A 26,676-nucleotide genomic window follows, 5' to 3' on the forward strand; every position below is an offset into this window, starting at 1 on the left:
AAAACAAAATTAATTATACAGTCAGTACGCCGAGATCATCATGTTTGCACAGTCAGATGCCTCAGGGTCTAAAACGACAGAATCTTCAAATTACAGAGTCTATTTCGAAAGAATCTTCAAATTACAAGGTTAGAATCTAAACTTTTTTTTATACGGGGTAAATCGGAACTCGTCTAAATTACAAGGTAAAGATATAGTAACCTTTCTTTTTAATCTGATAGCTACCATTTATTCTTATTTTAAAATAAAATACAAATAAAACAATAAATTATGACATTTGTACCCCAAAAAGAAAAAGAAAAAAAAAGAAAAAAAGAAAGAGGTGGCATGATTAAGAAGAGGTAATACACAGTCTGTCGTGTTTAACTTGTTGTGTATTGAATGGTGCTGCCTGCCGCTTTGGCACTGCCTTTGGTTCTCCCATCATCCCTCACTTCTCCATCACACATTCTCAAATCTCTTCTTCCATGGCTTCCATCTTCGAATCTGGCTGGCAGGTTCTCTCTCTCCTCCTTCCTTTTTCCTTCATTCCTTTCTACAATCATCACTAACTACCCATTAACGCTAACTTTTTTATTGGGTTTTTTTTTTCTTTTCACAAATTTATTATCTTTTTTCAAACCCCATGATTTTTTTATATGTTTTAGATTTCAGGGTTTATTGTCAGATTTAATTTAACTAATTATTGTTAGTTTTTCTTTTTCTTCATTTGTTATTTGGTAAACTTGATGAGAATATGAATGGACATTGAAATTAGGATTTACGGTGATTGGAACGATGGATTGTGTTTGTTCTATGAGTGTTTTGATGCTAATGTGAACAATGTTGGGTTTCTGCTCTATTTGAAATAATATCAACTAGATTCTTTTTTGTAGATCAGTGTTAATTATTATTATAGTTTTTGAAATCATGTGATTTTTCTTTTTTAATTTTTGTTGTTCCATTCATTCATATATTGTGAAAATTGTGAAAGTTGGAAATTGATGGTTGAATCTTTGATGTAATACGTCGTTTGAATTGACACTGAGTTTGACAGAACCATGATGTGCCACTGATTTTCGGCAAAAACTACACTTTATAACTTCTACAAAATCATGATGCTAATGTGATTCCGCCAAACTAATCGTCAATCCAAACATGCACGTAGTTTTGAGCTAACGTGGATTCTACGATGTTTATAGGTTAACAGTTATTGAAATATTTAAACAGCAATGTGCAAAAATTGCAAAACAAGGGCTTCAGTGATTTCATTTATCATGTTTTGGACATGATTTCTTGTGCTTTGATGTGATTTTGGTTTTCAGATTCTTGTGAGATTGCGTGCTTACATAATTGTACAATTTTTGCAAAAACAGAATTGATCGTTGTTCCTTTTAACTATTGAGTGATGAAATTCTCTGATTTTATTTTTCCTTTTACTTTTTTGTGCTGCAGTACTTAATCACACATTTCAGTGACTTTCAACTGGCATGTTTGGGAAGTTTCTTTCTACATGAGAGTGTTTTCTTCTTATCTGGACTTCCTTTTGTATGGATCGAGAGGGCAGGTTGGTTAAGCAAGTACAAGATTCAGGTCTGCAGTTGACAAAAATTTTTCTTTATCCTTTATGTTGTAGATTCTTCCTTATGTTCCCATTGTTATGAATTATATCTCTTGTTGTATTTGGATGTAAATCTTTCATAACTAAACCGTTCCATCAATGTTCCCTCTGACATAATATGCATATTCAATAGCACACACATTGTTATTCATTTCAATTATTCACTTGACCCTGCTTTCAGTGTTGTCAAATATCGGCCATGGCAGATTGTGGTTGCAGATTTTTTAACAATCGCCAATTTATGAATGATGGTGGTGCAGTGGTGTATAATGGCAGATATGATACAACACCTTAAAATGGAAGATTTTTGGCTTTCCTCCATGATCTGCCATGCGCAATCAATAACACTACCTGCTTTCCATTGTTCTAAGAACAGTGCTATCTAGACCTTTACAAGTGAAAGTTCCTTGAGATTTCCCTTTTCAACTTCTTCCTTGTGTATTACATAACATAGGTGTTGATACTGATAGGTTGTTCTAATAATTACTTTTGGTGTTGATTGTCAGCCTTTTAGTTGGCCTTTCACACAATATATCTCTCCAAATGTAGGTCGTTTTAGTTCCCAGTTCACGTCACGTGACGCGGCTGCAATACTTGTGGTTGCAACTGAATCCACACTGCATGTTGCAGTGGTTTAGTTTGAATAACTTATCGAGAGTGTTGAATTAATTTTTTTTTCCTTCTCTCTTTGAGGCTTGTGCATGCTATATTTGATCATTGTATTAACCGAATTCCCACAATACTGACAGGAAATTACAATTGTTTTCCTCTTTCACATGGTAATACATAGTTCTATATATAAATCTATTGGTGTTACTAATCCTTCCTTTCATGCAGGCGAAAAATAATAGCCCTGAAGCTCAGGATAAATGTATTGTTCGCCTGTTGCTATATCATTTCGGTGTCAATCTACCTGTTATGATTTTTTCATATCCCGTGTTCAAATACATGGGCATGCAGAGTAGTCTTCCCCTACCATCCTGGTACTTTCATCTTCTTTTGAGTCCCTTGTTGGGTTCTTTTTCTGCAAATATTTGGAATGCGTTTGTATTTAGATTACTTAACAAGATGAAATTTGGTTTTGCAGGAACATAATTCTAACTCAAATAATGTTTTACTTCATTTTGGAGGACTTCATATTCTATTGGGGACACAGGATATTGCACACAAAATGGTTATACAAGCATGTCCACAGTGTACATCACGAGTGAGTGTTACATGTGTTCTGCATTTTTGGCTTGTTATATTGATCACCTATGAACTTCTATAGGGTTTTACTGTATTGTGAAGGTATGCGACACCATTTGGACTTACTTCGGAATATGCTCATCCTGCCGAAATACTTTTCCTTGGGTTTGCAACCATTGTTGGTCCTGCCATCACTGGGCCCCACTTGATAACTTTGTGGTTATGGATGGTTGTGAGAGTCTTAGAGACAGTTGAGGCACATTGCGGTTACCATTTCCCATGGAGTCCCTCAAACTTCTTACCTTTATATGGCGGGTCAGTCTCAAGTTCCTCCACCTTTGCTTAATATCAGCTAGTTGGTTCATTCTTCTCTTGTACTTCTTGCTGTTAAACTTTGTATCCTCAATTTTTCAGATCTGATTTCCATGATTATCATCATCGTTTGTTGTACACGAAGTCCGGGAACTATTCATCAACATTCACTTACATGGACCGGTAAGCATCAAACATTTTTCCCTTAACCTTTTTAGAGTAAAAGGTCATTTTAGTCCTAGAATGTATCAAAATTACAAAAACTTCCCTGAATGTGTCTTTCCTTGGTGAGTTTAGTCCTTGAATATATCTTTCATTCGTTAATTTGATCGTCGAATGTCTTTTCTATTAGACAGTTTAGTCCATGAAATCGCCAACAAAAGACACATTCTAGGATACTTTTGTAGTTCCAATACACTCAACAACTACAGTGACACCACCTCACACATTTAGGGACCGAATTGACGATTTACTTCATTTTTTATGATGGCTTAACTTAATGAACATTTGTAATGCCTTGGAATTCGATGCTTTACTAGTTTTCTATACTGACTTTTTTCTATGTATTAGGATATTTGGAACTGATGTAGGATACAGAAAGTTAAAAGCATTGAAGAGCAGAGAATTTGAAGACAGTTACGAGCAAAAGAAACAATAAGAATAAATTCTTGGTAACATCTAGAATGGTAGAAAGTGGATTCCCAACTTAAGGGTATATTTGAAAAATGTATTTCTTATCAACACATCGTGTTTCTGTTTTTTTCTTTAACTGGTGTTGTTGGCATAGTCAGTGCTTCAATTTTGGATGCCTCTTCATGTCATGATGACTGTTATTTGTTTGATATAAACCCACTTTGATATTACAATTTGGATAAATGAACATTTGGTAATTTTTTTTTTTTTTTGGATAAATCAACATAATGCTTTCGTTTATGTGTTTGGCTTTATATAATTATACATAAATTTTTACTGATATGGATCCAATGGTTTTTAGCACACACCTATGGTTAGTTTAGTGCACGGTGCATACTGACCAAGACTTCGTGCCTACACAATAAATAGTATTAATTTTGAATTAAAATATATCGCAAATAGTTTTTATCTATATTTAATTTAATTATAAATAATAGTAGCTTATAAATAGAAGAACTAACTAGCCTTTCAAAAAAAAAAAAATTAAATAGAAAAAACTAACTACTATTTATCAGTTATTTTAAACATTTTTGTGTGATGCTCAATTTTTAAAAAAAGGTTGGGGAAGTAGAAATTTTTATTAACAAGTGATACCAATGACTAATTTACAAACAATTTTGAGGGGGTTTGACCTCTGTTTTTGAACTCTGTTTCTTGAAGTTATTAGCCTAAACTCTTTCCAGTGAGTTAACACTTCATATATATATTAGAAGGTAAACAATTATTTCAAAAACAGGTGACTAAATACACTAATATTGCAGTAAAAATTTCAGAACATATGTTGCTGTAGAAAAATGTAAACTTCAATTTTCTGTTGGTCACAAAATGTATAACACAATGTCGACTTCACAAATAAAAAAACCTCATAAACGTTAAATTCAAGAGAAATCAAAAGATTGTTTATAAGCATATTGAAAATCACTATCAAGAGGGTTCTCAACTTGATCAGTTGAAGGAACTTTTTATAGCTGACATTGGGTAGATAAGCTTTAATCCTTCACCCCTAAAAAAAAAAAGCTTTAATCCTTCAATCTTGTTTAAGATGACCATCTTTCTCCTGCTATTATTGGCTTCTGTACCTTCCTCATCAAGAAGCTTTTTCACATCATTATTGTTTTTGTTTACCATCATTGATATTGACCCAAAGGAATCATGTTTTCTTGTGAAGAAAGGAAAATCAAATTGGCCCTTAGTATTTTCTGACAGGTCCTGTATCCTTTGGCTGGCCAAAAATCAATTTGTGTTGTGTCAGTTGCAAAATCCTAGGAGCAACATTTGACAAATGATTCTTGCATTCCTGGTTTGACTCTGTACAGCATCCAGCAAACTGCAGCTCTTCCTTTCCAGCAGAGTCTTTCATCGCACGAGGCATTGCTTGCGTGTTAATCCGGCATTGGACTCATTTTTCCTTGGTTGTTTTGCTATAGTATTTCCAGATTTGTCTTGATCTTGTACTCCTGCAGAATGAAGGTCTACCTTATTCTCCTTTCTATCAAAGAGAGAAAATATCAGTGAGCGCCATCTCTCTGAGATACTGTGCAGTAAGTATAACTTCACCGTGAAGGCATATATAAACACAAAATGGAGGCTTACAGATAGAGGGAGAGAGCCTCAGACAATGAAAAAGAAAGTAAACTAGAGATTAAACCTTAGGCTGCTTAAATGCTGGTATAAGCACTTTTCATGCTAGCATTTAAGCTGCTTTTGTTCTGATTAATACAAATACAAGAGAGAATTAATCAGTAACTATCCTAATTTGCGAAATTTAGCAGTTCATTTTTCCATAACTTAAGTTCGATGATAAAGGGAAAACATATTTATCTATCACGATAAGCAGTATACTTTTTGCAGAAAACACAATTGAAAGCAAAAAATGATAAACCAGAGATATCTTACAGATTTTTTGTTGCCGATTTCATATTTACTCTGAATCTGCATTCTGCAGAAATGACAGAAAAACCAATATGTAAATAAGTAACAGGAGAAAGTATAAAATAGTCTAATGACTGAAAACTTATAACACTCACCAATGAAATGTCAGTTGAATCTAACAGAAGAATTTTTTTTTCCTCAAACTAATAAGCCAAAAGTTTGACCAGCATCTGATATTATTTGTAGCAGAATCATAAAGAATCCAAGCCGTGACCCTTGCATCTCCACTAACTTGGTTGGCTGAGTTGTTCAATACAAACAGGTACCACACCTTATCAACCAGACAAAATATAGTGATATATTAATCTTTCTTTTCATCTAGGCTATAGCGATATATTAATCTTTGTATAATATGCATACAAAAACACGAACCTGTGATCGAAGGAACTTTTGCAGCTTAATAAGGTGGGTGCAGTCTTCCTGCTCAGAAGATCAATCTGGTGTTTCTTATTTCAATATTTTGAACATGAGCTATTTTTGGCCAATCTTGACCTGTTCCCTTTTCACATCGTTTTTCTAACTCACTGCAACTGTAAATTCCCAAACTTTCCAGACCAGTAAGGCTTTGAATGCTCATTGGAAGACATGTCAACTTCGGACAATTAGAAATTATTAGTTTGTGAAGAAAACCTAGGTTTCCCAACGATTCAGGCAAGGATGTCAAGTTTTGAAGATCCCTCAATATTAACGATTCAAGGGGACGTCATATGTTGTAAAGCCTCATCCAAAACTTCTATTTCTGAACAACTCCAAATCATCAATAACTTAAGTGAAACGAGGTTTCTTAGCATACTATCTGGAAAGCATGTTAGCTCTTCATTATCGTAGAAACAAAGTGATTCAAGACCATCATGTTTATGAATTGAACTTAGTAAATCTTGGTTGCATTTTCCTTGTATACATATATAATTGAGAGATGGAAGCCAAGGCAAGCCCAACAAACTAGGACATTCAATTATTACAAGTGCGGAAAGGTGTGGGAACATATTTTCTCTATCCTCCCTTGATATCCTTATCAGGTTTGGCAGCTTCTCCAATGACAGATGTTCTAGTGCTGTGAAACCACCCGCAACTTCACCATCGTAGGACTCCTCATCTAAGTATGTTATACGACTCACGTTGGATATAAACAGTTCCTTTAGATAAGGTAGTTTCCCCAACTGTGGGAGGTGTAAACAGCTTTCACAATCCTTGATATACACACACTGTAAAATTTTTAGAGAAGGACTAGAGATCCATTGTGGGAAATGGACACCTGTATATCCTTCCACCCTCAATTCTTGAAGGTGATGGATATGAGGTTGAAGAACTTCAAGAATCTTCTCAACATTTTCCTGCAATTGGGACTCTGCAGTTCTCTCCCTCGACAACCACAAAAGGTTCAAGTGCTTACTAAACATATTGGCTTCTTTAGCATCCATTACACTTTTCACTCTCTCAAGGTGCTTGATGTGAAGCTCTCCTTTAAGATTTAGTTGTCCTAATTCTGCCAAAAGGAACCCTCTTTTGTTGCCAACTATAAACATGCTCAAAGTCCTCAAGGAAGTCAACTTCCCTATTTGGCGCGGCAAACTTGATAAGTAGCAGCCAATCAAAGATATATGTTGTAAAGATTTCAAGTGTATCAAACTATTAGGCAAGTATCGGAGACTATGACAGTGATCTAACTTCAAAATTTGCAAATTCCACAACTGACATATGGATTCCGGAAGAATTTCAAAATCACCCGAAAAAAGATTCAAATACCTTAGATATTTTAAATTAACAATTGAAGATGGAACTTCTTTAATATATTTCAAATCAAGAGCCCGTAAAGAATGGAATTTCAATAAATGAGGTAAAAGTTTGTCGCCATCAAACCCTGCCACTGTGCAAGTCTTCAATGATTTGATGCTATGCAACCGGATTGAATCGACTTCCCCAAATGAACTACCCTGACAAAAGGAGAGATGACGGATTCTTTCAGTTTTGCTAGGCATGCCATCATTGTTTATAATGCAACAGGCCTCTTCTGAAACAGATTGAGCAAGGTCATGAACAAGATCATGCATCTTGAAACTTGTAATTTTGCCAAATATATCTGTCTCAATATCTTGGAAAAATGATCTCAAGTATAATTCATCCCACACCCCATTGCCAACATCTTCCTCGTCCAACATTTCATTAGATGAAACCAAGCCATTAGCCATCCATAGCTCAATTAGAAACTTCTTACTTATTCTTTCATCTTTGATAAATAGAGCACAAAAGGCAAAACATTGTCTCAATTTTACTGGCAAATTCAAGCAACTTAATCTCAGGTAGGCATGACATAATCTTCATCTTGTAAACTCCATAATTTGTTTTCCTTGATATATTGCCACTCATTTTGCTCTCTTTTAAAACGCAGGAGACTTCCCAGCGCTATTGCTGCAAGCGGCACTCCACCACACTTCTTTAGTATCTCCTTCCCTATTACCACTAGCTCTTCTTGTTCTACCTCATTTGGCCCAAAAGCTCGTTGTTTAAACAATTCCCAACAATCTACATCGGATAGCTTTGATACTTCAAAAGGAGGAATTGTTCCCATGATTTCTGCTACCTTCGCAAGACGAGTAGTGACCAAAATTGAAGCACCCTTTTCCTCCGCAAGCCAACAAAGATTTCAACTTTTGCCATTTCTCTTGTTTCTCATTCCACACATCATCTAAAACAAGCAAATATCTTTTTCTTTGCAATAGATCTTGAAGTCTTCTTTGTAGTGGCTCAAGATCCAAATTATCACAAGATTTGTTAGTTGCAGCTTCAATGATGCCTCTAGTCATTCTTTTAATACTAAAATCATCTGAAACACACACCCACATTCTCAAATCAAAGTGTTTGACAACACTTTCATGATTGAAGATAAGTTGGGCAAGTGTTGTTTTTCCAAGTCCGCCTAGGCCCACAATTGAATAAACCGACAAATCCTCAAAAGCACAAGCACCGTTAACCAAAATATCGACCATTTTATCCCTATCATCATCTCTTCCAAAGACTTGAGGTTGAGAAATGATTGAGGTGGATTGGCGCCAGTCAACGACTCCATCTCTCTTCTCTCCAACCATTTCAGTCAAATGAAACTTACTCCTTTCTTCAGCTATTTCATCTAACCTCTCTCTTATCCTTTTCATTTTCTTTGCAATTTTGTAACGGAAAGCAACATGCTTGGGATGAAAAGAGGATAAGAAAGAGCTAGAGCTTTGTACCTTATGTGATAGTCCTCTGTTGTACTCCATCTCCAACGCTTGAGTGGCACACTCGTCCAAGATGTCGTCGAGCACATAAGCAGCATCTTTGAGCTTAAGCAGCCAATCCTTGATAGCTTTGTCAGTAAATTGTTTCTCCTCAGCATCTTCAAGTGTTGCCTTGATTGTAGTAAGCAAGCTGGAAAGACTTTTAAAGTCTTGATCGAAACCAAGAAATAGAGCTAGCTTCTTCTGAATGAGTGAGTTCAAATTGTAAAGCACAACTTCAAGCACAGCTTCAGCCATCTTCAAAGTTCTAACTCTCAAAATGTAAGTGTATAGGTTTGTTTGAATGAGAAATGCAATGGTTGTATCAAACAAGAAGGTTAATAAGAAATGAAATGAAAGTGAACAGTTATGTGTGATTAAAATTTCGTGGAAACAATTAGATGAAAATGCCACCCATTAATGTTAACGCATATCTTTGGAATTTTGCTTAAGGTTGCTTTCATTACCACAATATTTTATGGTTTGATTGAAACTTGGTGGAAATAACTACCACATGAAAATGACATATTAGATAAAATAAACAAAGACTTTATGTCAATATCATCAGGTTGAAACTTCATGGATGGTGTTGTTGTTGCTGTAATCCAATGTTTTTGTGGAATAATGTACGCTAAAGTTTCATTTTCAAAGTAAAAGTAATAATTTCTATGTAATTTAATTTACTCCCTCTCGTACTAATCTTCGATTTAATAATGTTTTTGGCAAAATGTTCCTTGGATATATGACCAGACATCAACACCGGCCACCATCTGTATTTTATACGGTGTTGGTTACAATATCGACTTTAGTGTGTCTAAATAAAATCCTCTAAATTCTTTTATATCTATCTACATTGTGTATGTCGGTATGTCTAGGTAATGTACAATAGTATAAGATTAATGTAGGAATTAAAAAAAAATACATATTCCAATATGTACTTAATGTATAGACATGAATGGGTCCATGTTGAACCCACGTCAAGTACTTGAAACCAAAGGTAAAAGTATTTTTTACAGGTTTTGTCCTAAAAATTGTTGCTCTTGATATATTTTGTCTAAACAATTACTGTAATTATATTTTTAATTGAAGTGAGAAAAATAATATCTCCTGCAGCCCATGCTGTGATAGAGATATTTCATCCTTTTAATGGTTTTCAATACGACCAAAAATATTTGAAATACATGCTCAAGGTACAATGTCAAATTGTTTTTCTGAAAATAGCCCTATACTAAAACCAAGTTACAATGTGATACAAAGATGCCAAAATCTAGAGAAGAGACAGATGCACTTTCTGCTTCACTAATGCCGGGAGGTTACTGTTAATAATGCTTAATTTTCTTGAATACATACACAATCCAAGAGGTACCATTTTTCTACAGAATTTATCACACTCATATATCATCACATCAACTAAAAATATCCAAACAGTGAAAAAATTGCATCCGAATATATACTTGTACAAAAAATGTATACAGATGAAATAAAAGTTTTAAATACACTTTTGGTTCTCCTATTTAAAAAAAAAAGTTTTAGTCTTCCATTTTAAAAACCGAATTTTTGGTCCTCCAAGTTCACTTTTTTGGTTCTACGCTACGCAGTGCAATTCTATGTGCTCAAAATTTGTATAGTTACTTCACATTTTATTCCTGAGGCGTAGTTTATTTTATTTTTTTTTACTGAAGATATAGTTTATTTATATGCCTAAAAACTTGATATTATGTTTTATAATATATATTTATTTAAATAATGCTCTGCTTATATGAATCTTGCCTTACAAGGATCAGCAACATTGATTCATGGTATTCAGTCCTACTAAGAGGAAAATGCATATTATAAAAGTGAAATCGCAAAAAGTATCAAGTGACGGTTTTGGGCTTGGCACAAACCAGAATCAAGTGAAATCAGAGCAGAAATTTTGTTCTACTACTTTCAGATTGTTGTGCATGTTTTCCTACCTTAATAAAGAAAAGAGTCATTGTCTGATCATCTGAAATTAACTTGCACTACAAGTTATATCATTTCCTTGATTAAATCGAAGTTTTGTTAATCTTCCGATAGAAGTAGTGAGAAAACATACATATTTAAGAAAATTTACTATATAGACTTTATCCTAACTAAGATACATTCAATCTTAAATGTCCTCATATCAAATTAAATCCGCGTGTCTTAGCAAGGATAAACTGTTGAAGGTAGAATCCCCGTCGTGTAGGCACAACTTCAGGAGAACCACTTCAAACAGCATTGAGAAGTTCTGCATCTGCAGCCACAGGATACAATTAATTAGAAGGTGAAACTCTGACAATTAGCGAGTAAAAATGATAAAACTTAAGTGAGGTTCCTTAGTTCACGGATATATTTTCCATTACAGTAATGTCATGCATTGTATGTATCAAAACAAACATACTTTTTCGTTATTTTCAACTATTATTACATGGTTGAGATCAGAACACACCTAAATGCATCTTCACGATGCTTGGAATCTACAAAAGCAAAAGGATCCTCTTGCTTCCGATAACAGCAGGGACTATATTTGTTATTCCCAGAATCTCTTCAAAAGCTTATATGAAATCCCTATCAATGTTCTTTTTTCTTTGGTAGATTCACCAAGTGCACTCGTCATTGGACAGGAACAACTTTTTCATCTGCAAAGTGCAATTTCAAATTGTAAGCTCAACTGGAATAAGAAGACAGTCTTGGACTAGATCCCAACTTCTTTACTTAGTTGTAATTTCAAATTGTTATATATTAATTATCCAAGACAAAAACATCATATGTGGCAATAGAAAAACATGACATATACATACAAAAATTCACTTACATGTGAGAGATCTAAAATATATCTATTCTATAAAAACCTCTTCCTCCTACGTAGGCCATTGCCATTTTGTTTTGTACATCAATGTATTGAATGTGAGTTATTTTTGGCCAATCCTCACCTGTGTTCTCTTTACATCGTTCCCCTAACTCACTGCAACCATAAATTCTCAAAATTTTAAGACCAGTAAGGCATTGAATGCTCATGGGAAGGCACGTCAGCTTTGGACACATAATTATTTCTATAATTTGAAGCAAACCTAGGTTTCCTAACCAGTCAGGTAGGGATGCCAGGTTTGGAAGATGACTCAATATCAAAGATTTAAGAGCAGTCATATGTTGTAAACCCTCATGAAAACCTTCTATTTCTGAAGAATTTTGGATCATCAATTTCTCAAGACAAGTGAGATATTTAAAACTTTCTGACAGATTGAACTTTTTGCACCCCGCAATATTCAATATCTTAAGAGAGTGCAACCCTTGTAATACTTCATCTGTCAATGACTTGAGGTTCTTGCAATTTGTGATCATTATTTCTTGGATAACAGTAAGGTTACTGATTTCGGCTGGGAGTTGCTCAAGGTTGGAAAGCTCACAAATGTCAAAAACCTTTAGGGAAGTAAGTTTTCGTAGCATCCCATTAGGAAAGCAAGTTAGCTCTTCATTGTTCCTGAACGTAAGTGATTCAAGACTACTGAGTTTATGAATTGAACTTAATAAATGTTGGTTGCATTTACCATGTACACGCAAATCACTGAGAGATGGAATGAAAGGAAAGTCCAATAGTGCAGGACATTCAGTAAATTGAAGTGTTGAAAGGCATGGAAATATGTCATCTCTATCCTCCCTTGATAACCTTACCAAGTTTGGCAACTTATTTAGTAATAAAATCTCTAATGTTGGGAAACCTCCGGAAACTCCACCATTGGATGATTCTTCACATAAGTATTTTACATTACTCATTTTAGATATTGTTAGTCTCTTTAGAGAAGGAAGTTTCCCCAAGTGTGGAAGGTGTAAACAACTTTGGCAATCCACAAGCTGTAAACAAGTTAAATATTTTAGAGAAGGACTATATATCCATTGTGGGAAATAGGCACCTATATATCCTACAACTGACAGACTTTTAAGTTGTTGGGTTTGAGGTTGAAGCACTTCTAGAATCTCCTCAACGTTTTCCTGTAACTGGGACTCTTCATTTCTCTCCCATGACAATTGCAATTTGTTCATGGACTTGCTCGACAAATTAGCTTCTTTGGCACTCATCACACTTTTAACTCTCTCCAAGTGCTTGATGCAAAGGTCCCCTTTAAGATTCATTTGTCCTAGTTCTGCCAAAAGAAACCCTCTTTTCTTGCCAACTACATACAAGGTTAAAGTTTTTAGGGAAGCCAACATCCTTATATGCGGAGGCAAGCTTGATAGTGAGTAGCAATAGTCCAAAGATAGATGTTGTAAAGCTTTCAAGTGAACCAAACTATTAGGCAACTTTTGGAGCTTTCGACAATTATCTAGCTTTAAAATCATTAAATTCGACAACTCACATATGGATTTTGGAAGAGCCTTGAATTTACCCCAAGAAAGATCCAAGTACCTTAAATACTTTAAATGACAAATCGAAGACGGCAACTCTTCAACTTGTTGGAAGTCAAGTGCTCGTAACGAATAACATTTTAGTATATCAGGTGGTGGACAAACATATGGACGCTTTAAAAAGGTCCTCAATGATTTGATGTCATGCAACTGTATTGAATCGAATTCCCCATAAACTGAGAGGTGGTGGATTCTTTCACACGAGCTTGGTTCTGTAATGCAACAAACCTCTTCTGTTACAGACTGAGCAAGATCATGAACAAGATCATGCATTTTGAAACTTTCAATATTGCCAAATTCATCTTTTTCAATATCTTGGAAAAATGATCTCCAACATAACTCATTCCACATCTCATTGCCAACATCTTCTACTCCCAAAACTTCATTGGATGAAATAATGCCATTAGCTATCCAAAGGTCAATTAGAAGTCTTTTGCTTATATCTTTGTCTTTTTGAAATGGTGCACAAAAGGAAAAACATTGTTTCAATCTTACTGGCAAATTCAAGTAACTTAATCTCAAAGCGGGCATGACAGAACTTTCATCTTGTAGATTCCATAGTTTGCTTTCCTTGACATAAAGCCACTCTTTTTCTTCTCTTTTAAAGCGCAGGAGACTTCCTAGTGCTATGGCCGCCAGAGGTACTCCCCCACACTTCTTTAGTATCTCCTCCCCTATGACCACAAGCTCTTTCCGTTCTGCCTCATTTGGTCCAAAAGCTCGTTGTTTAAACAATTGCCAACAATCAATGTCGGAGAGCTTTGATAATTCATGAGGAGCCATTGTTCCCATGATTTCTGCTACCTTTGCAAGACGAGTAGTGACCAAAATTGAAGCACCCTTTCCTCCAGAAGCCAATACAGATCTCAGTCTTTGCCAATTCTCTTGGTCATGATCCCATACATCGTCCAAAATCAGCAAATATCTCTTTCCTTGGAGTAGATCTTGAAGTTTTCTCTGCAATAGCTCTAGATCCAACTCCTCAGAGGCATGACCAGAGGCCGATTCTAAGATAGCTTTTGTCATTCTCTTCAAACTAAAATCTTCGGAAACACATACCCACATTTTCAGTTCAAAGTGTTGGACCACCCTTTCATGATTGAAGATAAGTTGGGCAAGTGTTGTTTTTCCAAGTCCGCCTAGACCAACAACTGGATAGACTGATAAATCCTCAAAAGTAGAAGCATCACCAACCATAAAGTTTACAATTTTATCCTTGTCTTCATCTCTTCCATAGACTTGAGGTTGAGAAATGATTGAAGTGGTTTGGCGCCAGTCAAGAACTCCACTTCTCCTCTCTCTGACAGTCTCAGTCAGATGAAACTTGGTTCTTTCTTCAGCAATTTCATCTAACCTCTTTCGTATCTTGTTCATTTTCTTAGTAATTTTGTACCGGAAAGCAACGTTCTTGGGATTAAGAGAGGATAAAAAAGAGCTTCGTACCTTATGTGATGATCCAGCATTGAATCCTTCGTATCCGGATCCGCGTGCTTGTGTGGCACACTCGTCCAAGATGTCATGGAGGACAAAAGCAGCATCTTTAAGCTTATGCAGCCAATCCTTGACAGCTCTTTCAGTGAATTGTTTCTCCTCAGCATCATCAAGAGTTGCCTTGATTGTAGTGAGCAAGCTTGAAAGACTTTTAAAATCTTCATCAAAACCCAGAAAATTGGCAAGTTTCTTCTGAATGGGTGATCTCAAACTGCTAAGCACAAGTTCAATCACAGCCTCTGCCATTTTCCAAGTTATAATAACTCAAAAAATGAAGGTACTTGTTTGTTTTTTTGTTTTTTGTATGAGTAAGAAACGCAACGTGGTTGTGTATATAGTATATATCAAGCAAGAAGATTAGCAGCAACAAGGAAGGAGGAACAAGAAAAGTTGGGTCAGGTTGTGAAGTCAACGATAGCCGCTTGAGGAGAAATGATGAAAGGCTTATACTTACAGACAAAAGAGAAACCAGATGAAAATGAAAGGTTGAATTATATCGCACGGTGTTAATATTATATTGCATGGCGCGTTATTATTATTATTACATTTTGTTTCTTAGTTTTTTGATGAGCTTTTGTTTATAGTCTCTCTTTGATCATAATTTTGTATCTTCGAATAATTTTTTTTTGCGGTTTGAATAAGATATGTTTTTGGGTAATGGTAGGTGAATGAAGGGAACTATTCAAGGACAATATAACCTCATAGTTATTTTATATTTTTTTAAGATAATAATTATTTTTTGGTTAAAAAAAAAGATAATAATAATTTTATATAAAAATAACAATTTTTTAAATAAATTATATTCGAACAAATTAGAAAAACTAGTATGGGTGGAAAAATGAATGAATTTGAATTTGTATAGTAATTGATGGATCAACACAATCCATTAATTCATTAACAATCTACTAAAAATTGTTTTAAGAAATCCGATCCATGTTGTTGATGCGTCGGTGGTATCTGGGCATACTACGATATGTCCAAAAAAATACATTTCTCTCTCTCTCTCTCCCTAGAATCTTACATTTCTTATGTTCTTTGTTCAGTAAATCATATCTCAATTGTTCAAGTAAAATCTTAGTAAAGGAATCTTTTCATTTCTAGGAATCCCTTTTCGTCGGACTTGTAATTCATCAAAACAAAGTGTTACTGCTAAAGGTATGTTAAATTTTGAGTTTCAGTTATTTAAGTGATGGAATCGAAATGTAAGACCAATATTCATAATTTAAACCCCATTCATTCATTATGCCCAAACTGTTCCTAACTATCATTCACAGACAAACTATAGTTAACTATCGGTGTGGATATTTTCGGAAGTATGATGTGCTTATTATTTGTAGAAGGCCCAAAACAATCTTTTTATCGGCTATATCAAATTTTATTTGTCGAGCTTAGCTCAGTTGGTATGAACAATACATAAAATATGCAAGGTCCGGGGTTCGAACCCCGGCCACCACCAAAAAAAATATTAGATTTTATTTATTGTTCAAAAGATATTTAAATAATTACGGGTGGATGTCAATCCCAATCAATGTCGGAGCACAATGGTCGCTGGTTGCGGTCCATGAGGAGCTCCAACGTTCTCACAACATAGAGAGGAGGATCTCCACTTAAACTTTGCCTTTTTTTAGGGTCTTGTTAACCGGTGTTCCCGGAACTCTAGTTAAGGAACTAAAAGTTGAAAGAAAAGTCAAATTTTGTATTGAAAAGAACACTTTTGTTACATTTCAAAAAGTAAAATTCACAATTTCCAAGATAAATATTTTCTTTTATAATTCCTTAGCAAGTGTCACGGGACACTTATTAACATTTCCCTTTTTTTAATAAAATTTAGTAATGGTAGGTGGATGAAGGGACTATTCATGGACAATTAAACCCATGCATATTTTATATGAAAATAACGACATTTTAAATGAAATTATATTCCAACAAATTTTACTATACTAACACAGGGTAAGAAAAACTAGGGGTGGCAAAATGAATGGTTTAAATGAATTTGGATTTGAATGGTAATTGATGGATGAACACAATCCATTAACAATTTAGTAAAAAAAATGTTTTTTTTAAAGAATAGTAAAAAACTTGTTTTAAACATCCAATCCAATCCATCCATTATTATATTTTCAATGGTTTGAGGTAAGGGATAAGGAATTGTTGGAAATCCAAGGTTCAAATCCAGACGAAGGAGAAAAACACTAAGCTAACAACTTTTTTTTGGTAGTGTTACAATGTAACGAGGCAAAAAGAAAAAGAAAAAAGAGGGAGAGTCGAGATTATCTCTCAATATGAGAGATTCTATGCCAAGCGGAGGGCAGTTCCAGTGAGCATAGCACCGAGTAAATAGGAAATTGCCCCCACCTCCCCCGGAAATTGTAAGTTTCGTCCATTACCCCCCCGACGCTAACAAAACTTCAATTACCCCCCCCCCCCCCCCCCCCGAAATTGCACAACGTTAATCAATTTACCCCCTCCGTCAAATTCTTCTGTTAGTCAACATCACGTTTTGCAAATACCCCCCCCCCTGAAGTTTTGCACTTACGTGCAAAATGTCCCCCGAACTTGAAAATTTATATTTTTTTTCTTATACTTGACTCAAAAGATATTAAAGGCAAACAATTAACATAGTGGTTGATATCCTTGTAAAAAATGTATAATTATAATTTTTTCAGCCTAGCTACATATTTAAATTGATATGCTTTGTTTATAAATAGATTAGATGACATTTTTTTTAGCCAATGATTAGATGACATTGTTTCTAATTGTTTTAGTTTGCAATACTTATCTGATTATGAAAATTATATCAAGTGACAATATACACCATTATCATTCAACAATATAATTCATTACCATGTGGCATCATCCACTATTTTGAAATCACAGAGGATATGAAAGAATTAAATGAATAGTAAATAAATACACCTCTTAGATTAAGCAATAGTCTCCTAAATCTTGCTTTAGCTTTGGATTGGAATTGAAGATGCATTAGTTTGTTAGCTAAATTAGAAACTCATTTCACATATTGTTTGATTTTGAGAGTTTTCTTGTGTCTCATTGTTGTTGTTTATCGATAGCTAAACAATTTATGTATGCTTATCTTCTTGTTTCATTCTTGCACATCTTGTGCTTGGATGCGGTTTTAATAGTATAAGTATATTTTGCCTTTGCAACAAAAAAGTAGTAGGTAAGTAAATGTGAAGGGACTAAAGTTGAGCCTATTAAGTAGATCATGACAATATTGAAGCATAGGAATGAAATAGAAAAGCATAGGTGTAGAAAAAATAACTATTCAGTTTCAAACGTAATCTAAAGGGACAACCAAATAGTCCATATAACGTAGATGAAGAACCAAGTATCAAGTGAAAATTTTAAAAGATTTTCATTAAGGCTAACTGTTAATTGTTTGCCTTTAATATTTTTGAGTCTAAGTATAAGAAAAAAATATATAAATTTTCAAGTTCGAAGGGCATTTTGCACATAAGTGCAAAACTTCATGGGGTATTTGCAAAACGTGATGTTGACTAACAGACGAATTTGACGGAGGGTTATTAACGTCAGGGGGTAATGGACGAAACTTACAATTTCGGGGGGTAATTGAAGATGGTGGCGGAGCTTCGGTATGTCCACGGCAAAGCTCCTCCATTTTGTTTTGAGGAATCCATTTTTTTTATAAGCCAAAGCTCCGTCCTTGGTTGTTATTTTTTGTTCAGATATTTTACTTATAAAATTGATTTGTATTCTTTCAAAAGCATAATTTATATTAGTTTTATAAATAAAGTATATAGATTTTAACCAATGGATTTATATTGGCAATTTAGTTTTTTTTTTTTTAAGATGATAAAATGTAATCAATAACCAAACCTCTTATAGAAAAATAAAATATATAACCAATGGATTTATATTGGCAATTTAGCCCACAAGGTCTGTTAGAGATAAGCAAAGAGAAAAATCAAGTTATATCGGGAACAAGGAACACGCCTGAACGAAAATAAAAAGAACAATTACAAGAAACTTGAAGGATTAATCCACCACGAATGGTAATCAAAAACAAGTTTTTTAGTTGATCAATTGCATTAAAAAAAAAGTGGATGAATTGTAATCCATCCATATAATGAAGTTGATGAATTCAGTCCAATCCATTGACTAATCCATATATGTGGATGATTAACTAGTTGCTACACACCTGATTATATTCACCAACATTTCACTAAACATAATTAGTCTCTTTTTTTTAATATTCAAATTATTTTTTGAAGGACTCATATTCAAATTTTGTTAACCATCTAAATTGTTGTGGAAATTTAATGTTAAATTTGTGTTAAAATAACAAACCTCTTCATTTCATATCATGGTGACTTTCGGACCATAAAAGTACGAACGACGAGTGACGATCCTAAAATCTTTCAGACGAGTGACAATAAAGCATGGTGTTCCAAAAACTATATTAAACGAAATTGTGAGTTGTAACCAAACAAATGAAATTGTGAGTGATGTTGGGTGAAAGATACTACTTGTGGAGGCCCTGACATTGTTGATATCATTTCGCAGAAGCTAAAACTAGGATTTTCGATTCTTCATTCATTGCTATCGATGAAACGCTGGAGCAGCTCCTTCTCTTGAAAAACAAAACAATCTTCTGCTTTTCTAAACCGTTCATACTGATTTTTTGCAATATAATCAGACACAGCATCCCTTATTGGAGTTGGAATCACCCCAGACAGCTCAAAGAAGAGTAAGGTAATAGCAAGTTTGACGGTACACGCAATGCAGCTGCATAATAGTTTCTCACAATGAGATTCACACAAAATGATATGGAAGACAGCAGAGTAGTGACCGTAATTAACATACACTCATCTGTTACATATAACGAATGATCCAAGTATTTAAAATTTGTCCGAAAGGCCAACATAATCACAGCTCGTTCAGTGTTGTCCAGCATAATCAATAAACCTCTCCGGAGTCCATATAAATACTCGAAAATGAGAAGCATCATCATTATCAATGTATGGAATCAAGATTAATCCTTGCATAACAATTCTGTTTGCTTTTGCCATTGATTTATAGAGACCAAATACATTTATGAACTGATAAAACCAAAATTTAAAATAAATGAAAGGAATTAAAGTACACATGCCTAAAGAACAAACATAAGAACAGAATAAAAACACAGAAAGTCTAAAACAAAGAATGATATGAATAATAAGATTCTATGAAACAAAGACCTTACCTTTTTCTTGGGTTGAACAAAGAAATGAAACAGATGCAAGAAGTGAAATGAAACCCAAAATTTGCACCCCTTCAGTTTTGCAAGAGCCGGTGTAAGTACCAAATCTGTGAAAACAAAAATCGAAAAATATTATTTCAGTGCAACCTAAATCCAATGAAAGCTTTAATATATAAATGACAATGCTTCAAAATACTGTTAACTGTTCCCACTCTCTCTTTTAAAAAGACACTCATTTGAACAGTTTCTATTTATCAAGTAAGTGGAAAATGTATCAGTTCTTAAAGATTAAAAAATAATATATGCACAAACACATGCACTTACATGTGAGAGATCAAAAACCAATCAGCATCATAAAATATCCTCCTCCATAGAAGATTCTGATGTATTGTACTTCAATACATTGAATGTGAGCTATTTTTGGCCAATCCTCGCCTGTTTCATTTAGACATTACTAAATGCAATTGTACTCCTCAAAGTTCTCATATTGTTGAGGCATTGAATGCTCGCCAGAAGACATATCAACTTCGGACAATGAGAAATAAGTAAATTGCGAGGTATTGATTGCATAACTTTAACGACTGAAGGGAACTCATATTTCATAAGCCTCATCAAAACTTTCTGTTTCTGAGTGACTCTAAAGTAAAATTTTGGCACCTCACAATATCTAGTATCTTAAGAGAATGCAACCCTTGTAATACTTCATCTGTCAATGACTTGAGGTTGTTGCAGTCAGTGATATGTATTTCTTGGAGAGCATTAAGGTAAATGATTTCAGTTGGGAATTGCTCAAGTTTGAATAAGCCATAAATGTCTAATATCTTTAGAGAAGTGAGATTCCGTAGCATTCCATCTGGAAAGCAAGTTAGATCTTCATTATCTTTGAACCGAAGTGATTCAAGACTACTGAGCTTATGAATTGAACATACCAAATCTTGGTTGCATTTCCCTTCTATACGCAAATCCTTGAGATGTGGAAGGCAAGGCAAGCCCGAAAGTTTAGGACATTCAGTAACTTGAAGTCTTGAAAGACATGGGAACATGTTTTCTTTATCTTCCCTGGATAACCTTACCAGGTTTGGTAGCTCTACGAGTACCAGAACTGCTAGTTTAGTGAAACCTCTCGCAACTCCATCATCACACGACTCCTCGTCTACATATATTACATGGCTCATGTTCAATATTCTTAGGTCCTTTAGAGCAGGTAATTTTCCCAACTGTGGAAGGTGTAAACAACTTTTGCAATCCATTAGTTGTAGAAAAGTTAAGCATTCCAACGAAGGACTAGATATCCATTGTGGGAAACAGGAACCTGTATATCCTTGCACACCCAAAGTTAGAAGTTGTTGAGTTCGAGGTTGAAGCACTTCAAGAATCTCCTCAGTATTTTCTTGTAAATGAGACTCTTCATTTCTCTCCCATGACAATCTCAATTGCGTCAAGTTCTTACTCGACATATTGGCTTCTTTTGCATTAACTACACTTTTTACTCTCTCCAAGTGCTTAATATAAAGATCTCCTTTGAGGTTTAGTTTGTTGAAGCAAAAATCTTTTTGATGAATGTTTTAATGATAACAAACCTAGTGGAATAAATAATAAGTTTTATGAATGGTGATCTACTGATGGTTGCACTTGAGTTTTTGTTAAAAGAACAGGAATCACATAGTGGATAAGCTAGAAGCCACCCACATTGATAAGTGCATCATATCTACTCAACAATGAAAGAATGAGTATATCATCAGTTGAAACAACAAAGATCACATCTCCATGAAGATTCATAGCTCAAGAATCATGATGGAAGAACTTGAATCATGCTGGAAAAACTTACATCACAAGCTGCACAAGAATGTGCAAGAAGTTATATGACAAAACTCACATTGAGTTTTATCCTATATGATTTGAAGATCCACCATGCATAAAGAAGATAAAAGGAAATATGCATACAAGTTAGGAAGATTCTCAGAACCTCCTCAAAGTATCACACTTCCAAAGCTTCTGAAGATAAGAAGTTCTGAGTTCAGAATGTTCATATGAACATAGATCAGAATGTTCATGTGAATGGAGTTAATCATGAACATTAACCCTGAATATATCCAGAAATAATAAAGGATTATTTCATGGATAAACAAGAATATTTAAAGTCATCAGTTACATGCAATGATGAACTAGAGGCAAAGAAATATTCTTTTGGACTTCAAAGAAAGAATCATCTTGTTTGTCAAAACAAATGATCTCTCATTTATATGCTTCAAGTAGTTCTTGAAGGAAATAAATAAACAACCTTCATAAGGTTCAAAGTGTTGAAGAACATCAGAATGTTCAGCACAGAGTACAACCATCATAAAGGAAGGAACCCAGAAGAAACATTCTGAAGTTCATATGTTTGAACCCAGAAGGAGTTCAGAAGGTTGTTCAGAAGGTTGCTCAGAAAGTTCATTAGAGCAAAACCATAAATCAATGTCCACACCAAGAACATGCAAGAACAGATGTGACATGAACATATCTTATGCAGACAATGATTTTGACTTTGGATCAAAAAATCATTAAATACATCTATGGTGATTAAAGGATTAATGGACTTTGATAGTTCTTGGTATTTGTGCATTCTTGAGTGATTAACCAAGACACAAACAAAGTTAAAACATACCTAGATACAAGAAATCAAAGAACATTTGCATTCATGAACTAACTCTGAGTTCAGAAAGTTAGTTCAGAATGTTGATCAGAGAGTTGATCAGAACGTTCTGATGATAGTTCAGAAGGTTGTTCATAAGCAAACCCAGAATCATCAAGAACGTGAAGAACATGCAAAGCACACTTGACATGAATAAAAGGTCCAGAAAAGTACATCTGCATGGATCTATCAACAATAAAGGCATGGACAAAGATTTATGTCAAAAGGATCTTTAATGTTCATCCAAGACTATGAACATTAAAGTACTAGGATTATTCCAATGAGAATATCATCCTAGATGTTGCATTCACTGCACTTCAGTCGTGTCTCTACTATTAGGATTGATTACATCAAAAGTAGTCTTACAAATCATCCTAAAGTAAGCACAAATGAAACATTCTGATGATCAGAATGTTCACTTCTGCACATGCTTCCAGCCATGAACAGTGTAGTTGGTAAAAAGAAGAAAAAGGTAACAAAAGGAGATCTTGCATCAGAGATAACTTGTACTCTGAACAAAATCAAGCAAATCTCCTAGAAGCATGGGCCTGAAGCTGCAGACCACTATCCTCTCTTTCCTGCACAAAGTCCAAGACAGATTTGGTTCACTTTATCCTACTTTTCCAGCAACTTTTGAAGCATATGGAGAAGCTACTTTTTGGAGGATAAAACTCAAACAAATCTCACATCACGTGCTGGGCAAGCCCAGAAATTCATCCAACATTCATCCATGATGAACCCAGATGAAGAACATCATGAATTTCCAACATTCTGATGAAGAACACATCAACATTCTGATGTTCATCCTGGGAACGCAACAACATTCTGATGGTCAGAATGTTCACCCAGATTTTCAAGTAAAAGCTTGTGGGGCCCAGGACACGTGGCATAACACCATTGGACACCCTACAACGGCTATTTGAGCCCAAAGACTCTATAAATACAGATCTAAGGCTCAGCAAAACTTGCACCTTGCCAAAGCATTCAAATAAACAACTTGAAGATTGTTTAAAAGCTCTTGCAACAGAAATTGATCAATGGCTAAGGCTTTTGTTTCCTTAGTGCACATCAATACTCTCTGTTATCTCTTGCCAAGATAACTTTCTCTTCACCCTCCTCTGTTTGATTCTCAAACATTCAAACTCCACACAAATTGCAAAGCATACAAGAAAACAACTTGATTTTGTTTGAAGCTTTTGCAAACTGAAATTGATCAATGACTAAGGCTTTCATTACTTAGTGCAAATCAATACTCTGTGTTATCTTCAAGATAACTTCTTCTTCTTTCTTCTTGTCTGTTTGATTCACAAACATTCAAACCTTCTTACAAATTGTAACAAAGTCTCTTCTAGCTTTAGGGGTACTAAAGTGTTAGTTTGAGCAAAGGTGTAAAAGTCTAAGTGGGTAACTTAGCAAGACGAAAAAGTCTCATCTAGCTTTAGGGGTACTAAAGTGTTAGTTTGAGCAAAGGTTGTAAAAGTCTAAGAGGTTATCTTAGCAACAAGGTGCAAGCCTGCTGAGGCTTAGAGAATACAGGGTTGTAAGTGTTCAGGTGAACACAGATTGTAAGGTGCAGGATTTGAGAGGTTATCTCAAGCATCATAGTGGAAACTCTCACAAGATTGTGAGGAGTGGACTAACCCACATTGGGTGAACCACTATAAACTTCTGTGTGTTCTTTCTCTTCCCTATACTCTTTACTTACTGCAAACACAAACACACACAAACACATTTACTTTGTTAAACTGTTTTTGCACTCAGACATCAGAACATTCTGAAGTCTGCTTTAAACTGTTTTTGCACTCAGACATCAGAACGTTCTGAAGTCTGCTATTAACTTAACTATTCCAAGTTTCCACTTGAGAATTAATTTTTAAGTTGCAGGATAATTTTTAAAGGGTCACAATTCAAACCCCCCCCCCTTTCTTGAGACTATTTTATCCACTTCAATTGGCATCAGAGCCCGCCTCTATGGTTTGAGCACTTAACAGTGTATGAGGAAAAGATCCAGAAGGAAGTGATGTCAAAGCCTGCAAATCAAAGTGCATGTCACATATGCAACAATGTGGGATACTTCAAAACTAAATGCCCTCTGAAGAAGAAGATGCAAAGATGGCAACCAGAGATGATTTTGAAGTCAGCACATGAGTAAAGACAAACACAAGAAGTGAAGAGGTAAGAAATTCTAATCCTTATCTTTTATATAAAGTGTTTAATTATATCTCATTTGACTCATGCATTTTATCTTAAAAGTATGAACTTTTAAAATAATAACTTTTCTTGTATAAAGAAAGAAAATGTGAAACTACTAATCCTGAATGATATATATTTTAAAACCATTCAAAAATTGTAGTACTATCATTTTTAAATATTTGAGAAACATAAGACTCTCAATGATCAAAATTTTGTAAGATTTAGAAAAGTCTGAATTTTTGAAACAAGATGTTATTTTGAAAAGGAAAGTAAAACTTTGAAAAATGACATATTCAACTTTCTAAAGTCTGTTAAGACCTTTCAAAAAGCTGGTTTAGGATTCATAACCTATCACAAACAAAAGTGAGAAGGTAAATGAAAAATTTTCATTTTGAAAAATCTGAACCTATATATTTTTCTTAAAAAGAAACTTGAGAAAAGTCCTCATTTCAAAAAGACATTCTATCCTAAATTAGAATGAGCTCAAAAGGTTGAGATTGGTAAAATATAGTTTTCTTGTTTCAACAAATCTGATCATCTTAAATCAGAATGTGGTCATAAGAAAGAATCTCTCAAGAAGAGAAACACTAACCTCAAGGACCCAAAGTAATACGGGTACCAAAAGCTTTACCAATTTGTGATGCAGGAATGTCTTCTAAATTTCTAGGAAGAGCTTGATTCATGGACAAATTATGTTCAAGAAATATGTGGAGATCAAAATGATGAAGATTCTGAAACTTCTCAAGATGATCCTGAGTTGTTCTAGAACAATGGAACAATTTAAAATGAGTTCAAGTCAAAGAACCAAAACTTCATTTACTAGCACACATCTAAGAAGCTATCATTTGTCATCACCTAAACATGAACCACAACACCTTACTCCCTAGATGTGAAACCTTTGATGTTGATACTGATTTATGTATCATCTCATGACCAAAACAAAATTCAACCTCTACTTCTTAATCCTTCAATACATGATTGATTCTTGTTTGGCTGTCAAACAAAAAGTTGTTAAGTTACCATATGGGATTCATATGACTCTCATCTTTAAGGTTGCACAAGTATCCCTAGAAGGTGAAGAAAGTAAACACACCTTCATGAGATTCACAACAGAAACCTTAGGACAACTTCACATCACAACCACCAACATGCCTACTCCTCAAAAGACTGGATCAGTGAAGAGACTTTCTGATCAGAAAGTTCAGGAAGTAAGAGAGAAACAGGAAGCTGACAAGTCTGCCAAGAAGGAGATTGGATCAAGCTCTCACAAAGCTGAGAAAGGCAAACCTACTCCAGCTCCTGAAGTCTTTGCTCATGTTGCTGAACATGCAAGAGAGCTGGTTGAGGCAAGCACTCAACAGTTTGAAGCTATGATGGCTACGTGATCTGTTGATAAAGTTGGAGAAACTACTGATGGTCATCAGAAAGTTGAAACAACTCTGAGTCAAGGTGTTGAAGTACCCTCTGAAGATATAAGAGTTGAAGAAAATATTGAGCAACATGCTCAGAAAGTTGATAATGATACACATGAAGTTGCTGAAATCCTGGTATCAAACACTCTTGGAAGTGAGCATCATCATATGGAAATTGATGAAGGAATTCAGTTGGAACAAGATAATGTTGGAGCTCATTCTGACTTTGATCTCAACATTGAAGACACTACAAATGATCCCTACAATGAGATCTTTCAAGATGCTCAGGGAGAAGACATTCA

At 34.7% G+C, this 26,676-nt stretch overlaps 2 protein-coding genes, 1 long non-coding RNA gene and 1 pseudogene across 5 annotated transcripts; 1 reads left to right on the forward strand and 3 right to left on the reverse strand.

The window, feature by feature from the left end:
* Nucleotides 1–364: 364 nt before the first annotated feature.
* Nucleotides 365–4,033, forward strand: LOC146921151 (methylsterol monooxygenase 2-2-like). Its single transcript, XM_085714566.1, has 7 exons — nucleotides 365–497; nucleotides 1,435–1,572; nucleotides 2,438–2,583; nucleotides 2,688–2,807; nucleotides 2,891–3,103; nucleotides 3,203–3,283; nucleotides 3,671–4,033. Exons 1-7 carry the CDS (start codon nucleotides 468–470, stop codon nucleotides 3,756–3,758), a joined length of 816 nt encoding a protein of 271 aa, XP_085570692.1. The 5' UTR covers nucleotides 365–467; the 3' UTR covers nucleotides 3,759–4,033.
* Nucleotides 4,034–5,012: 979 nt separating this feature from the next.
* LOC146921152 (putative disease resistance protein RGA4) lies at nucleotides 5,013–9,380 on the reverse strand (annotated as a pseudogene).
* A 1,587-nt stretch (nucleotides 9,381–10,967) lies between these two features.
* Nucleotides 10,968–15,301, reverse strand: LOC146921153 (disease resistance protein RGA2-like). 3 transcript variants are annotated; one of them, XM_085714569.1, is made up of 3 exons: nucleotides 12,894–15,301; nucleotides 11,432–11,621; nucleotides 10,968–11,236 (listed from the first exon to the last, which is right to left on the reverse strand). In XM_085714569.1, exons 1-2 carry the CDS (start codon nucleotides 15,121–15,123, stop codon nucleotides 11,596–11,598), a joined length of 2,256 nt encoding a protein of 751 aa, XP_085570695.1. In that variant the 5' UTR covers nucleotides 15,124–15,301; the 3' UTR covers nucleotides 10,968–11,236; nucleotides 11,432–11,595. The 3 variants fall into 3 exon arrangements, with proteins under 3 accessions (XP_085570695.1, XP_085570694.1, XP_085570693.1); XM_085714568.1 differs by having other exon boundaries at nucleotides 11,916–15,301; XM_085714567.1 differs by having other exon boundaries at nucleotides 11,798–15,301.
* A 3,870-nt stretch (nucleotides 15,302–19,171) lies between these two features.
* Nucleotides 19,172–26,219, reverse strand: LOC146921154 (uncharacterized). Its single transcript, XR_015012027.1, has 3 exons — nucleotides 20,420–26,219; nucleotides 20,099–20,202; nucleotides 19,172–19,641 (listed from the first exon to the last, which is right to left on the reverse strand). It is a non-coding gene; the product is annotated as an uncharacterized LOC146921154 (long non-coding RNA).
* Nucleotides 26,220–26,676: the final 457 nt, after the last annotated feature.

Source organism: Medicago sativa, chromosome 5 (genome assembly GCF_051527215.1).
Source record: "Medicago sativa cultivar Bolivia chromosome 5, Bolivia_mono, whole genome shotgun sequence".
Taxonomy (NCBI): domain Eukaryota; kingdom Viridiplantae; phylum Streptophyta; class Magnoliopsida; order Fabales; family Fabaceae; genus Medicago; species Medicago sativa.